We start from the raw sequence: 14001 nt of genomic DNA, 5'->3' as shown, positions 1-14001 counted from the left end.
AAGAAATAGAAAAGCAATGTTTATATATTTTTAATTTAAATACCATGTTAGAACAAAAATGGGATCATTTAAGAAATAATCTGAATAAGGAAAATTCCTTTATTTTCTAATGTACTTCTATTATTAACCTAATAAGTATTTATTTTATGCTAATTATCTTTAAGCCAGCCCTAGTGGTCTAGTGGTTGAGTCCGAGCTCTCACTGCCGTGGCCCAGGTTCTTTTCCTGGGCAGGGATCCACACCACCCATCTCTTGGTTGTCATACTGTCACAGCTGCATGTTGCTGTGATGCTGAAAACTGTGCCACTGGTATTTCAAATACCAGCAGGGTCACCCATGGTGGACAGGTTTCAGCAGAGCTTCCAGACTAGACAGACCAGGAAGAAGGACCTGGTCACCCACTTCTGAAAAATTGGCCATGAAAACCCTATGAATAGCAGTGGAGCATTGTCTGATATAGTGCTGGAAGGTGAGAGGATGGTGGGAAAAGACTGGGCAGGGTTCCACTCTGCTGTACACAAGGACATTAGGAGTCAGAATTGACTCGATGGTACTAACAACAAAATCATCTTTATGCTTATGATTAGTTGACTCTTGCAAATTCCACTGTTTTTAATTCTGCAGATATATAACTGATAGTGTTATTTTATTTTGCAGAATAATTCAGAGTTACATTTTACGGGAAGAATCAGGCACACTTTCTTCGGAGGCATCTGATTTTAACAAAGTCCATTTAAGTAGACGGGGTGGCATCATGGCATCTCTGTATACATCCCATTTGGCTGATAGTGGATTGACGTTGGAACTCTCCTTGGAGATCAACCGGAAATTACAGGCTGTTTTGGAGGATACGTTACTAAAAAATATTACTTTGAAGGTATTTTTATTTCTCATTCATTTACCAACCAATAAACATGGCAAAATGGTGCCTTTTTCCTAGTTTGATCCAGCATGTAGATGGACTGTTTCTGTAATGCAAGGTAGCCATTTTACCCAGAGATAACATTTTTGTATTTTTCTCTTTTTGAAAAGTACAGTTTAACTAGCAAGGAAAGAAAGAAATAGCAAAAAATCAGTTTAGCTATTGGATAGACACTAAGGTGAGTTATTTACTTTGCAATAGATGGCCTTTTACATATAATTAGTTTTAATTGATTACTGAGACGTTTTTTAAGATTGAGGCATTTTTTTCCTAATGTATTTTCCAGCTTTATTTTATTTTTTGCAGCTGTTATCTGACCCAGCTATTCTATTTGTGTTGTGTTTGGGCCTTGATAGTTAGTGATGGATTTAAAAAAATAATTTTTTAAATCTAATAAGTAATAATTTTATGCACTGAAATTTATTGTAGCTTCAGTAAAAAGATTAAATATTTAGACTCAAATGTGCAGGACTACTTTACTGAAAATGACTGTGTGCCTAGTTTATATCTCACATAGCATTTAAGACTAATCATCACTCTTTCAGTTTCAAAATTTACGCAAAAATAGTTCAAACTGAATCTTTTTACTTATTATACTTAGTACTGTTTTCTTTTCCCTGTTTTTCCAACTGGTAAAGGAAAATCTACAAACACTTGGAACAGAAATAGAACGTCTTATTAAACACCAGCATGAACTAGAGCAGAGGACAAAGAAAACCTAACACAAAGCTCTTGCTCCGTGAACAGGTGACGAAAGCCACACAAGGAACAGGTGCCACTGCCCAGTGTCGTGGGAAACTTTTCCCTGTTTTGTGTGTCAACCAGTAAAAAATTTGTTTTGCTCTATCTGTATAAAAAAGTATCCTTTTACAATACGAACGCATTGCTGTTACTGTGAGAGTAAGCTTTGATGAAATTTGTTTTTGTATGGTGACAGCCTGCCATTGGATCAGAACAACTTAATTTACTAACAGTCATATGAAGTGCTGAACATTGCTACAAGGGCTTTTGAAAACCCCTTCTCCATATTTCTTCTTTGTAAAATACATGTCAAAAATGATTCCGCTTTTTAAAATTAATGCATGAAAGGACAGGTATTCAGTAATATGCTTTTTCTCCAACATGAAGAAAACTAAAGAAGTGATAAAAATTTTCATTGTGACATTCCAGGATAACATTTGGTTGTGTTTTAGGGATGCCATTGAGTCCTTAAATCTTTTAATTTTAATGGAAGCTGATAGGAAAGCTAGCTCTTGGTAACTGGCAATGATCAGGCATTGTATGCCTCTGTCAGATTTCCTTACCTGTGCTAGGTACATTTTTTCAGATTTGAATTTTTTGAGTTAATAGTTGAGTTTTTCTAATCTTCAGTTACTTAAAATATGATTTTAAATAACATGCCCATTTAGAAAATTCCTGTGGACTTCAGTTATATTTTAAAATGTGAAATGGATTAGTCATTAGAACAGAGAGATGAATAATGAATTCTTTGAAACTGAAATACTTTAGTTTTACTGACATCAAGTATAAAGATAAATGTTGAAGATATTTATAAAGAACCGGTTTCCAAGAGAATGCCACATATGGCACTGCTAACCATTTCATTTGAGCACCGTTCTTTACCGTTGATATAATTATATATTATAGTGGAGTGATCTCATAGTCCCCAAATGTGGTGTGTTGCAGTATATGTATTTAAAACACAAAATAATTACATTTTTGTAACCAAAGAAATTTTAGAGCCAAACTTATGTATCCTGTTGGATTTATATAATATTTATTTAAGATGTGCACTTAAATGTTGCCAGTCATAGTATTACTATTTCTGTCATTGAATTTTTTTCTCACCTCTTGTAATTTCTCCCCTGTTATAATTTCTGTGTGTGGTTTTCACATTTCCTGATATTCAGATCATATCTGTAAGAGGATACCTTCACTCATATGCAGATGTTGCAGCAAGACTCATTTTTGTTTTGGATTTTTGCATCCTTTTTTATTGCCTTAAGAGAAGTGAGCTTTGGGGTAATGGATTAAAAGCCTTTAAAAAATTGTATGGCTCTAAAAGTTGGGCTCATGGTGGCAGTGTCCCTTTAATGTATTTTAACATTTTTTTAAATCAACTTAACATTGTTTAAAAAGATCATTTACTAAGGATTAGGTGATTCAATGTGGTGTCTTATTTTTCCTGTATATTGTGTTATATGTTGTCATCCAAAAACAAAGTCTTTTTACTTCAAAACAGAAATATAAATTCAAAAACATTTTATTTTTAAATAGCTGTAAAAAGTATTAGTCTTACCATAATGTGTCTTGTTCTTTTTACCAATAATAATTTATCAAAATAAAGAAAATAAGAGGGTAAGTGCAATCAAATCTGAATTATTTTCCCATTTGTTTCTAGACATACTATTGTGCTAAAAACTACTCGAAGTAGCCATAATTAAATTTTTACAGCTTCTTATATGTGATACAGATTCATACACTACAATATTTGTTTTTTTCCTTCAAGACACAAAATGTATTAATGGAAATGAAATAATGATTAGATCCATATGTCCTAGGTCTGTACGCTTTTTAAAAATATATACATTTATCACATACAGAAGTGAACATTCCAATATTAACATTTGTGCCACCATTCATTTGGAGAAGTTTAATGGTGAAACAATTTTAGAAAAAAGCTATTATAAACCATATTTTGACTTGTTACTTTTTTCCCCCATAATGTAAGAAACTGTGGAAAACTTTGGAAGAAAACGCTCTATTTTTTTTTTTTTTTGTCCTTTAGTTTCCACTGTATCCTTTTGTATATGGATCAGGACTGAGCAAAGTAATGTACAAAAATGTGCATATATCAGATCTCTATACTGATTCACAAACAGCTCCTTGCGTAAGGATTTAGAGGCCTTCTCCTCTTACTATATTGAACATATGGAGAGAAGAATGGGGTGTCCAGAAAAGGAAAGTGGTCTGGATAAACCTGAGATCTTGGGGAAAGTGTATTTTGTATGATCATTATTATTTGTACACATCAAAGGCTGTTTTTGTTCGTTAGCACTATGTAGGTTTCTTTGGGCAGGAAATGACTTGTGTGTGTGTATACATGCATACACTTAACTAGGTTTTAATTTTAAGGTGAATACTTACTGTGACTCCCTTTTTCCCGTACCACTTCAAACTTTAGCCTGTTAAGTTTTAAGGATTAAAAATACTGGGTTTGGGCAGAAGAATGAATTTGAAGTTTGGTGGGTTTTTTTTTCCCCCCTATCTTTATAATCATTTATTTAAAGTGATTTATCTTGAAATTAAATTTTATCAGGCTACCATCATGTTATTTATTCATTTAATAAACACATTTACTGAAAACCTACTATTGCCAGGAACCATACAGGGTATTGTGATTATATTGGTGAACAGACCAGGTAGGGAGGGCAGTTCCTTCCTCATGAAGCTTATGGTCAGTGAAAATAGCCGGGAGGCAGTAGGAGCCGCTCTTTGAGCCTCTGCAGCTCACAGCCAGCTCCTGTGGGAAGAGAGTTATTCCACTTGTGCAAGTCAGTGACCCAGAAGTCTCACTCTGACACGAAGCTTTGGCAAATGAATCCTTGCTGAGGTACACTGAGAGCAGATTGCTGTTTTCATGGTGGTTCTGTACATTTCTTAACTTTTGTCACAGATGTTTAATTATTCTTTAAGCAAAAGGAAAAAAAATCCAAAGATGATAAAATGGCATCTGATTTTTGCCATTTTAGTAAATTATTAATGCCTACTTGATGCTTATGAAGATGAATCTAATCATGTCATGTGTGTTTCCAAACTTTGTTTTGCAGTATATTATTTTCTAAAGATTTTTACATAGAAATTTAGACCAAGATTTACCAGTAGAAGAAAAAACATTAGAAACCGTTAATTTTTTAAATGTTATATATGCTACCCTGATGAAATATTTTTATCAATCATGTTATTCACTATGATTCATTTGCCTTATGAATGTTGACTCCAGTAGCCTATTTTCAATGACCTTTTTTTTTTTAAAACAAAACCATTCTTTTTTGACACTAAGATTGTTAATTTTTAACACCAGTTGGTGGCACTAGAAACCTGAAACTTTTCAAGGCTGAAAAAGAGAAGATAATTGAAAAAGTATCCAAACATTAAGAATATTCAGCAAAGTAAATGAAAAATATGATTGTATATTAAAGATGTATTTTTCTTCTGGAGTGGAATCCTTTTTTAAAATGCATATGGCCGTCCATTTTGACTACAATGATGAAACTTGTTTCTCTTCCAAAGTTCATATTTATATATGTGTACACTGTACAAATAATCTTTAATTTGATCACACTGTTCATTTTGTAAATATGTTTCTGTATAAAATGAAGCTTTTCAGGAGAATTCTATGTATATATTGTACTTATTAAATAAGTAATGCCTGTTTACCAAGTTATATTTTAATGGCATCTTTGATTATTTATTTACGTACACCACTTGCTTAACAGACTGATTCTCCAGACTGTTGGCAAGGCTGATTCAAATCGCTTGAATTTTCTTTTTTAAACCAGACCAGGAATTTTTTCTTTTTCTTTTCATGTTCGTCTTTATTCTACCAATTATCATTAGAAGTTAATGAACAATAGTAAGCAGATTAAATTGAATGCCAGGTTGTATTTTAAATTTTTGTTTAAATTATTGATAGCAAAATTTGGCCTTTTACAAAAGGCAAATTTTTACATGCCTATGTGAAAATTTCTCCTTGAACTTGATGAGCCATTAATATATTCAGATTTTCCACAAAACTATGGAACTTATTTTGCCCAAGTTATCTGGCTTTCATAATAAAGATCTAATATGTTCAATAAAAAGATTGAAATGGCATTAATTTCATGAAGTTGATTGTGTGATGGATATTTCACATCACAGCGTGTTGTTTTCCATTTCTCAACAGTTCTGGAACACTTAAAATTATGCCACATAACTTAGTGAGTTCACTATTGGGAAGAATCCCCTGAAATCAGGATCCTTGGAATAAAGGTGAAATTAATAGAATAATGGAAGCTTTCCTGACACCCCTGATAGTCTGCTTTCGGTAGCCTGTGGATTTGTTTACAAGAAAAAGGAATTATAGATGGGAAGAGGATGAGTTAAGGAAAGAGATACTGGCTAGTGATTCTTAACTGGTCATTGTAACCCTCAGTCATGAGATTGGAAAGACCATTCCAATGAACTTATGTTCAAATCTGTTCTCTATAAAGTCTGCTTCAGTCAGTGAATGTAGAATGAGTACACACTTCTTCAGGACCAGCAACTTGGGAGGATGCCTCTGGCCGACCAGTGCTAATGCCGTTTTAACGATTCTGAGAACAGTGTGACCAGACTTGACGTTCCTGCCCCTGCAGTGGACATGCACTATTAATTCCTAAGTTACATTTAAGAGACTGTATTCTTATTTTTTTAAAAGAAGCATGCCTTTAACAAATATTCTATTTCTGAGGAATTTTCACCCTTTTGTTTTGATTGCCTAGAGGCCATGCTTTTTGCCAGTCAGACTATCTGCCCCTAATTGCACTCCAAAAAAGGGAATAGATGTTATATTCAAGAGAGGAATCTGTACCATTTAACCCAGCGCAAAAATAGTTCTATTGAAAGTTTAGGATCCACTGAAATAAAAAACTTAGCTGCTTTTTAGTCAACTTCTAGTTATATTAACTTGGAAAGTATATTAAATACTAGAATGGCTTTCCACATCATCCATTTCACTGTGTAGTTTTGTTTGTTTTTAATGACTAACTAAAGGCCCAGGGGCAGGAAGTGGTGTGTGTATGTGTTTTCAGCACCCTCGCACTTGACTTGTCTCAGGAAACATCCGTTAAACCTGCCACACTACCTAGTGTTCCTTAGTAAGTCAAGGTCTTCTTTGTGAACTCTGACTAGGGAAGACACCCCCAAATGCCCTCTGCCCCTGCTGCCCTTGCTCTAGGTCTCGAGCTGTGTTTCTGCCCACCTGCATGGGAGAAACACTTTCAGTGTCTGCTCCCACCAGAGCCCCCGTAGATCCCATCTCTCCAACAAACCAGGTCCTTAGGAGTCCCTGCTAAAGGAGGGTGCTTCTTTGGGCTCTGAACTAGCTTCTTCCTGGATTTTGTGTTTTGTTTGTGTGTTAATTTGGGAGGGTGGAAGGATTGGAGGGAGACCCTGTGAGACTAGCAGGACTGGAAAAGCTGGTGTCTTAATTGGAATTCAGAGCTCACTTTCTCATAGACATCGTACTTTAAAACTTTAAATCGTACTTAAGTCTAGTTGAAATTTATAGGTATAAAAGGCTTTGTGTGCTTGCCTGAAACATTTATTACTTTTTTCCTTTACATTTATGTGGTTAAATGCCTTCTAAGCTCCAAGGCATCTATTTTCAAAAAAAAGGTTGAAGCAGAGGCCTGGAGGCACAGCATTGTGGTGGAATGATGTTCCACGTGCTCAAGTTCACGGTGCCTTCTGAGAAACTGGAGGATCCAATCCCACAGTCTCACAAAGGTGTTCTGATGTTTAAGTAGTTAATACTAGTAACTTGTGTGTTCAAGCCCAAGCCGTAAAGCACAAGTGTTGCTCGTGATTTTTAAGAAGCATACTCTACCTGCAGGTATGATGCAATTCCCATTTCAGCAGCAACTTGGGTATAGGGCAGAAGACAGTCCTTCCTTTTGTCTCTACTCCCTCCTCCCTGGCCCTCACACACACACCACACACAGACACACACACACCCCAGACATAGACCCAGAACACTTTACCTGTCCAGAGCTGGTTTTGCCGTCTCTGGGTTTCCAACCTTCATTAATTCCTTTGTCATCCCGCTTAGATGAGCTTTTATTTTCCAGGTTGGTCAAGTGAGGAAGAGATGAAAGGGAAAAGAGGTCAAGTTCCACAAGATTCCTTGATACATTTGTCAAATTCTGATTTTGATGATGGAAGTGCTCCATCTCAGATGGGCTTTGCTGTGCTGTGGACCGTGTGCCACAGGAAGTGGGACTGATGTAACGTGGCTATTTATGTTCCATGGTGATTCCTGAGGACTTCCAGTTTTTAAAGAGTATATTCAATGTAAAGTTGACTTCTATGAAAGTTAAAAAAAAGCCATAGATGCTCAATAACAGATAAATATGTGGCACAGAGTATTGTAGGCTGTGAAATTGAGAAGCAGAGACCTTATGAGATTTTTTGAGCGGGGAGAGGGTGGAGTGGGATAAGGACCAAGCTGAAGTAAAGGTGAAGTCTGCAATGGTGGATATTTTAGCCCAAGGGCCATGGTTCTTACTTCCTGATGCAGCTATCTTCATGGTCCATCCCACAATGAAGTTAAAGGCACTCTGAGTGGTTCCGGACACCTGTTCTCAGCAGAAGAAAAGTAGCTTCATATATGGACACGGTTTGTCTTGCGAGGTGCTATTGTGTGTTTTAGGAGTTTACCCAATGCTAGATTTACTTAAAAAGCCTAGTAGCATTTAGGAGCTATTCTGGTCACAAACAAAGCAAATACAATGTACTGTATTGTTTATGTATTTTAAGAACGTTTGTTTTCCCTTTGAAATGATAAGGAACACACTTGAATTTAAAAGACAAACACATCAAGGCAGGGACTGGGAGCAAATACTAATGAACTGCTTTGAGCGAGGCTCAGACGACCCAGTGAGGTAGGAAATAGGCGCCAAGTGATTCCCAGGACCTTCCCGCGAGGGATTTGTTGGGCTGGAATTTGAACCCAGTCTGGGAGCGCCTTTCACTCTCCACTGCTCCCTCCCAAAAGTCAAAGTTGTAATACCTCAGTGAGTGGGTTCAAGTCGTATTTAGATTCTTTTTCTTTGCACTAATATGGTTTAAACAGAAGACCGATAATCTATTCAAGAAGATGCACATGTGCTATGTGTGATTTAGCAGACTTGGAGACTTGATGCCTCTTTTCTTCCTCTTTCTGAGTGTCTTTTGACTAAGCTCTTCCTCTAACTGCAATCAGAGAAGAACAGAAATAAAATCAGTCATTTTGTTCCCTCTTAAACTCAGTACAAGTTTGGTGGGGGAGTCACAGTTGATAGATGATATTATCATTTTCTTGATGGTCTGGGCAATAAATAGATATTCCTTAAGTTTCTGAACTACCTACAGATATGCCTTTCCATGCTGCCCTTTTGCTAACTGTGACAGAGCCTCCCTTTCCTGCCCCATCTCTGTCTAAGGCCACCAGAGAACTCTGAGGGCTATAAAGCACACTGGACATGGACTTGAACCATCCCTCCCCACCACTGATTGTGAAACTTAAGACACGTCACTTTGCCTCTTCGAGCTTTAGTTTTCTCAGCTGTAAAATGGGGATGATAAAACCTACCTCGAAGAGCTGTTCTGAGGACTAAATAGAATAATGCATGGGAAAGAACTTTGTAAACTGCAAAGCTCTGAGATAGGAACATATAAGTGAAATCTTTCAAAATAAAGGAGTAATTTCTCTTTCTTAAATACTGTTATTAAAAATGTTGGAGGATGCATATATATGTGTAGTGTAAAAATTATTGCTTTAATAGAATAACCTTTACAACAAAGTGAAAAAATACTGTTATATGTACAGCCATGTGTTTATGAAAAGAAATTTTCTGAATGGATACATATCAGACTCACCAGTGGTTTCCCCTGAGGAGTGATGTACTTTCATATTTTGCTCTATATTCTGTTTCTAAAAATTGTTTCAACGAATATGTAGTCTTTTTGCCATTTAACTTTTAAAATTTTATTCTGAGAATCATTTCATGTGCCTGGCACTATAGGAGTGCATAGTAAAAGAAAGGGGGGAGGTGTGGAGATAGCATCTGTATGTACGTATTTATCATCTCAAACGATCTTATTGTTCAATTCTGTCATTCTCGTGAAAGAGACTGAGTTTGGAAAGCAGTAGGAGAAGGTTGTTGCCAACAAGGAGCAGCATTCCTCTGAGCAGCATCCCCTGAAGAGACCTGTAATCCAAGTCTAGTTCAGACTTTCATTTTACTTGCAGGTGGCTACCTAAAGACACTTGAAGCCCAGTCCCATTTCTGAAGGTGGAGCCGTGGGCGCAGCAGCTGTGTCGTAGAATAAACACACTAGAGGAATGCAGGTACCATGTGCACCTACCACTCATTTCAACCCAACCCCATCCTCTTGTGTGCAGCCGCCGAGCTGTCAGCAGGGGGCGTGTTTAGATGGCTGCGGCCGTTCAATGAATGCTTGTTTGACCTTCTCACACAGTCTCTGTCCTGAGGGCCTGGTTCTACTGTGAACACACTGTGAGTGGTTTACCCCTTCGTAGGAATGAGGAAGAAAAGGGAGAACAGCACTGTAGGGATTGGAATTTTACTAATGCCAACAAAAGGAGGTTTCGCATGAATTGCATTCTGTAATGGTGTTTCCAGCCACCCTTTGTTTGGTACACAAGCAGTGGTGTGCTGATCAAGCTAGGAGGGCAGACAGGTAGCTGACACCTAACCACCTGTCACCCTTGGGGTGTGGGTGATTCTCATTCGCTGAAGTTTAGGAAAGCTCCATCGTCAATATTTTGTTTAGTTTCTTTGGTGCTTTCAAAGCAGTCTAGGTAATTCAAGCACTGCTCCCAACTTGGATAATTTGTGTTTTGGTAGAACTCAGGCTGTTTGCTGCCACTAAGACTCGGCCATTATGCTAAGCAAGATACATACACATAGATACACACAATTTTTCCACTCTTGTCTGGATTTTCTGCCTGCTTTTGGATTATTTTGTATGATTCGATTATATTTCTACTATTGGATTATGAGTTATGCCTCTTTTTAAAATGTTTTAGTGGTTGCCCTAGGGTTTACAAAATATTTAAAAATATGAACCGCTTCACGTATTTTGAGTCATTATTGTGCAGGAACCATGCTAATCTTCTGTGATAGACCCAAATTTGTTACACGTGCTGCTGAAGGGGGCACCTTTTCTCGATTTTCTTCTGTCTGCTTTCGAGTTAGATGAAGAGAAGCAAAGACCAAGAGGCCCTTTAGAACCACAGATCTCAGAGATAATGTCTTGAGAGAGAACATCTAGTCCCAGAGTGACCAGAATTTCAGGTTCCACAGATTAGTAAAATTTCAAAAACAAAATTCTGAGCTTGCTGACTTTTATTTTGCTAAGTAAGGATCAAAAAGAATTATCATTTGTCACCAGAACTTCATAAAAGACAGGATGTTTTAACGCTAAAAAAAAGGGTTGAAAGGTTCAACTTTTAAATTGAATGAGTTGAGCTCTACGAAACACTGTATTTGTTTTTCTCACCTTGCTGTAGCCTGGTGTTTGAAAACCACTGATCACTCCAAACTCTCAATATAGATGAGGAAAGAGGCCCTGGGGAGGAAGTGGTTTGCCTGAGGTCACACCTATTCAGCCTTTTCCTTGCTCTACAGGCACTGATGACTTTGATAGTGCCTAAAACACGGTTAATACCAACACCCTTATGGTTCTCTAGGTCCTTGGAACCAAATGAATTAAAGAAGCTCTGAAGGTGGAAAGGGTGTGGGTTATTGATTTAGTGCCTCTCAGCTCCCGATGCACTCTTTACTGTCTGCTCTGTGATAAACAAGAGAATTCCTTTAACCATTTCTCCTGGGCATGGTGTTAAGCTTCCTCAGTAGAAAGCATAGAGGCACATTACAGGAGGAAGACGCTTCTGGAAGTTTCTGGCAAGGGCTTGGTGTCAGCCTCAGGCATATGAGGACATCCAGTGGAGCCTGTCCCAGCCATACCTCTGCAAGCTTGCAGCCTCCACTTGGTGATAACCTTTCCATGGCTCTCTTGACATGGAAACCAAAGCACCCACATGGCTACACACAGTTACTTGTGGTCCAGAGGGTCACATACAGTATGGCCACTGCACATCCATACCACCGGAAATTTCATATATAATTTCCTTATATCTTATAGTTATTCTTTTATCATAGTTAATAATTCTTTCTATTAAACGTCTGTTTAGCCTACTGTGTTATTTCTGTCTCCTAATTGGACCCAGATTGCTACTTATGGTGAGTGTGAAGTATGTCATACAACCTTCTGAAAAGGCACAAAGAGGTTGCTCTTTCATATTCAAAAACTTAATGTTTAAAAAATTTAAGAAAACATATCTTCTCATTCTATTATTTAACAAACTCGCACAGCATCATTATCTATGTGCAAGGCACCATGAGAGATAAGACAAGTGCCATGCTTGGACCAAGAAGAGATGAGACCAGTGCCCTAAGATAGCACTGATGGGGGTCAGGGAGGACCACACTGCCTGGAAGAGATAGCATCATTTGAGAAGAGCCTTCCCGGATAGGTAGAAATTGAACATGTGGAAGGAAAATGAGAGGGGAAGTCCAGGGGAAGAAACCTCCATGCCTTTTGCTAGGGCAGTACAGGTGTTGCAGAGGTAGTAACCGGGAATGTGTAGAGGGAATAGCTAACAGTTCTGTTTGGCTAGAACTTGATCTGGATCATGTTCTTGGCACAAAAAGATGGAGTTTATTTTGCTATTGCCAACCTTTATCATGTTCAGCAAGCAAGGGGAAGACCCATGGGAATGAAAGGGACCTTAGGAAGTTATCTAATAGCAGTCAGGCTGTGAACAGCCTTGAAAGGTGCACACAATAAACTGAGTACTGGATTTGCCAGAAAAACTGCTTCAATAGAAGGCCACAGATCAAAGTCCCATCCACACTAGTATTTTGACAGTCCGGTCACTATATTAAAAAAAAAAAAAGCACATATCCTAAGTATAAAGCTTAATAAATTGTCACAAATGAACACAACTGTGTAATCAATACCCAATGCTTGCTTTCTCCCGATTGGGTCCTGACCGATACACCCCAAAACCCTCCTCAAGCTCTCAGTCATTACCCATCCCTGCAGGGTGACCATTATTCTGACTTCTAATAGCATTGATTTATTTTACTTGATTTTTGGGTACTTGATATAAAAGGACTAATATAGTAGGCGTTCTTTTGAGTCAACATTTTGTTTATAAGAATCATGTATATTGTTGAGTACAGTTGTAAGTCATTTATTCCCTTTGCTGTATAGTATTTCGTTGTGTGGATATATCACAATTTATCCATTCTGCTACTGATGGGCTTGGGGTGGTGTTTCCAGTTTGGGGTTACTATGAAAAAAGCTGCTATAACATTCTTGTACATGTCTATTGCAAAGCAAATGGATATATTTTCATTGCACGTATGCCTAGCAGTGGAATTGATGGGTTGTAAGATATGCACATGTTTAGCTTTAGTTGATACTACCAGTTTTCCAAAGTGGGTTGTACCATTTGCACACCCACTAGCTGTGTATGAGAGTCCCAGTTGCTCTATATCCTAGCAGACACTTATTTCCCATAGACATTACTTTTCAAAGGGGACACTGGAAATGTGTGGATCATTCAGAGTGGGTGACCAGGAGAATGAACACTTAAAACCATTTTCTTAAGAAATTATTGAAAAAAATAAGGTCCTTTTTAGCCTGGAAAAGAGAAGATTTGGGGGGAGATATGAGCACAATTTCCAGGTAAAGAGGGATTAGATTGGTCTCTGTGGCCCCAGCAAGTAGGAGCAATCCCATCAGGTTCAGGGACCCATCGAGGCCTTGCCACAGGTGAAGATAGTGCAAGACTTGAGTCCAGGTTGGCCTGTCCTCAAAGCCCATGTACTTTTTTTTGTGCGGAAGATTAGCCCTGAGCTAACATCTGTTGTCAATCCTCCTCTTTTTGCTGCGGAAGATTGGCCCTGGGCTGACATCTGTGCCCATCTTCCTCTGCTTTATATGGGATGCCGCAACAGCATGGCTTGACAAGTGGTGCGTTGGTCCGCGCCCGGGATCCAAACCTGCAAACTCTGGGCCGCCAAAGCGGAGCACACAAATATAACTGCTACACTACTGGGCTGGCCCCCCATGTTCTTTTTTTTTTAGTGCTCATATATCAGTTTTATTTTTTTAAACAACTTTATTGAGATATGTTTGACATATAAAAATTGTATATATTTAATGTATACAACTTAATGTTTTGATATATGTATATATTATG

The 14001-nt window shown here is 37.8% G+C and overlaps 1 protein-coding gene and 1 non-coding gene across 4 annotated transcripts in view; one reads left to right on the top strand and one right to left on the bottom strand.

Annotated features, from left to right (window-relative positions):
- The window catches only part of CCDC186 (coiled-coil domain containing 186), a 49824-nt gene extending 44454 nt beyond the window's left edge, over nucleotides 1-5370 (top strand). For all 3 annotated transcript variants that reach the window (XM_058544044.1, XM_058544045.1, XM_058544043.1), the window contains 2 exons: nucleotides 659-878; nucleotides 1562-5370. In XM_058544044.1, coding sequence (XP_058400027.1) covers nucleotides 659-878; nucleotides 1562-1645 — 304 coding nt within the window. In that variant the 3' untranslated portion in view covers nucleotides 1646-5370. The remainder of the gene's footprint in view (nucleotides 1-658; nucleotides 879-1561) is intronic.
- A 5413-nt stretch (nucleotides 5371-10783) lies between these two features.
- Nucleotides 10784-10888, bottom strand: LOC131407756 (U6 spliceosomal RNA). Its single transcript, XR_009220622.1, has one exon. It is a non-coding gene; the product is annotated as a U6 spliceosomal RNA (small nuclear RNA).
- Nucleotides 10889-14001: the final 3113 nt, after the last annotated feature.

Source organism: Diceros bicornis, chromosome 6 (assembly GCF_020826845.1).
Source record: "Diceros bicornis minor isolate mBicDic1 chromosome 6, mDicBic1.mat.cur, whole genome shotgun sequence".
NCBI lineage: Eukaryota > Metazoa > Chordata > Mammalia > Perissodactyla > Rhinocerotidae > Diceros > Diceros bicornis.
The sequence above is the reverse complement of the archived record's forward strand: the minus strand, read 5'-3'. Positions and strand labels throughout refer to the sequence as shown.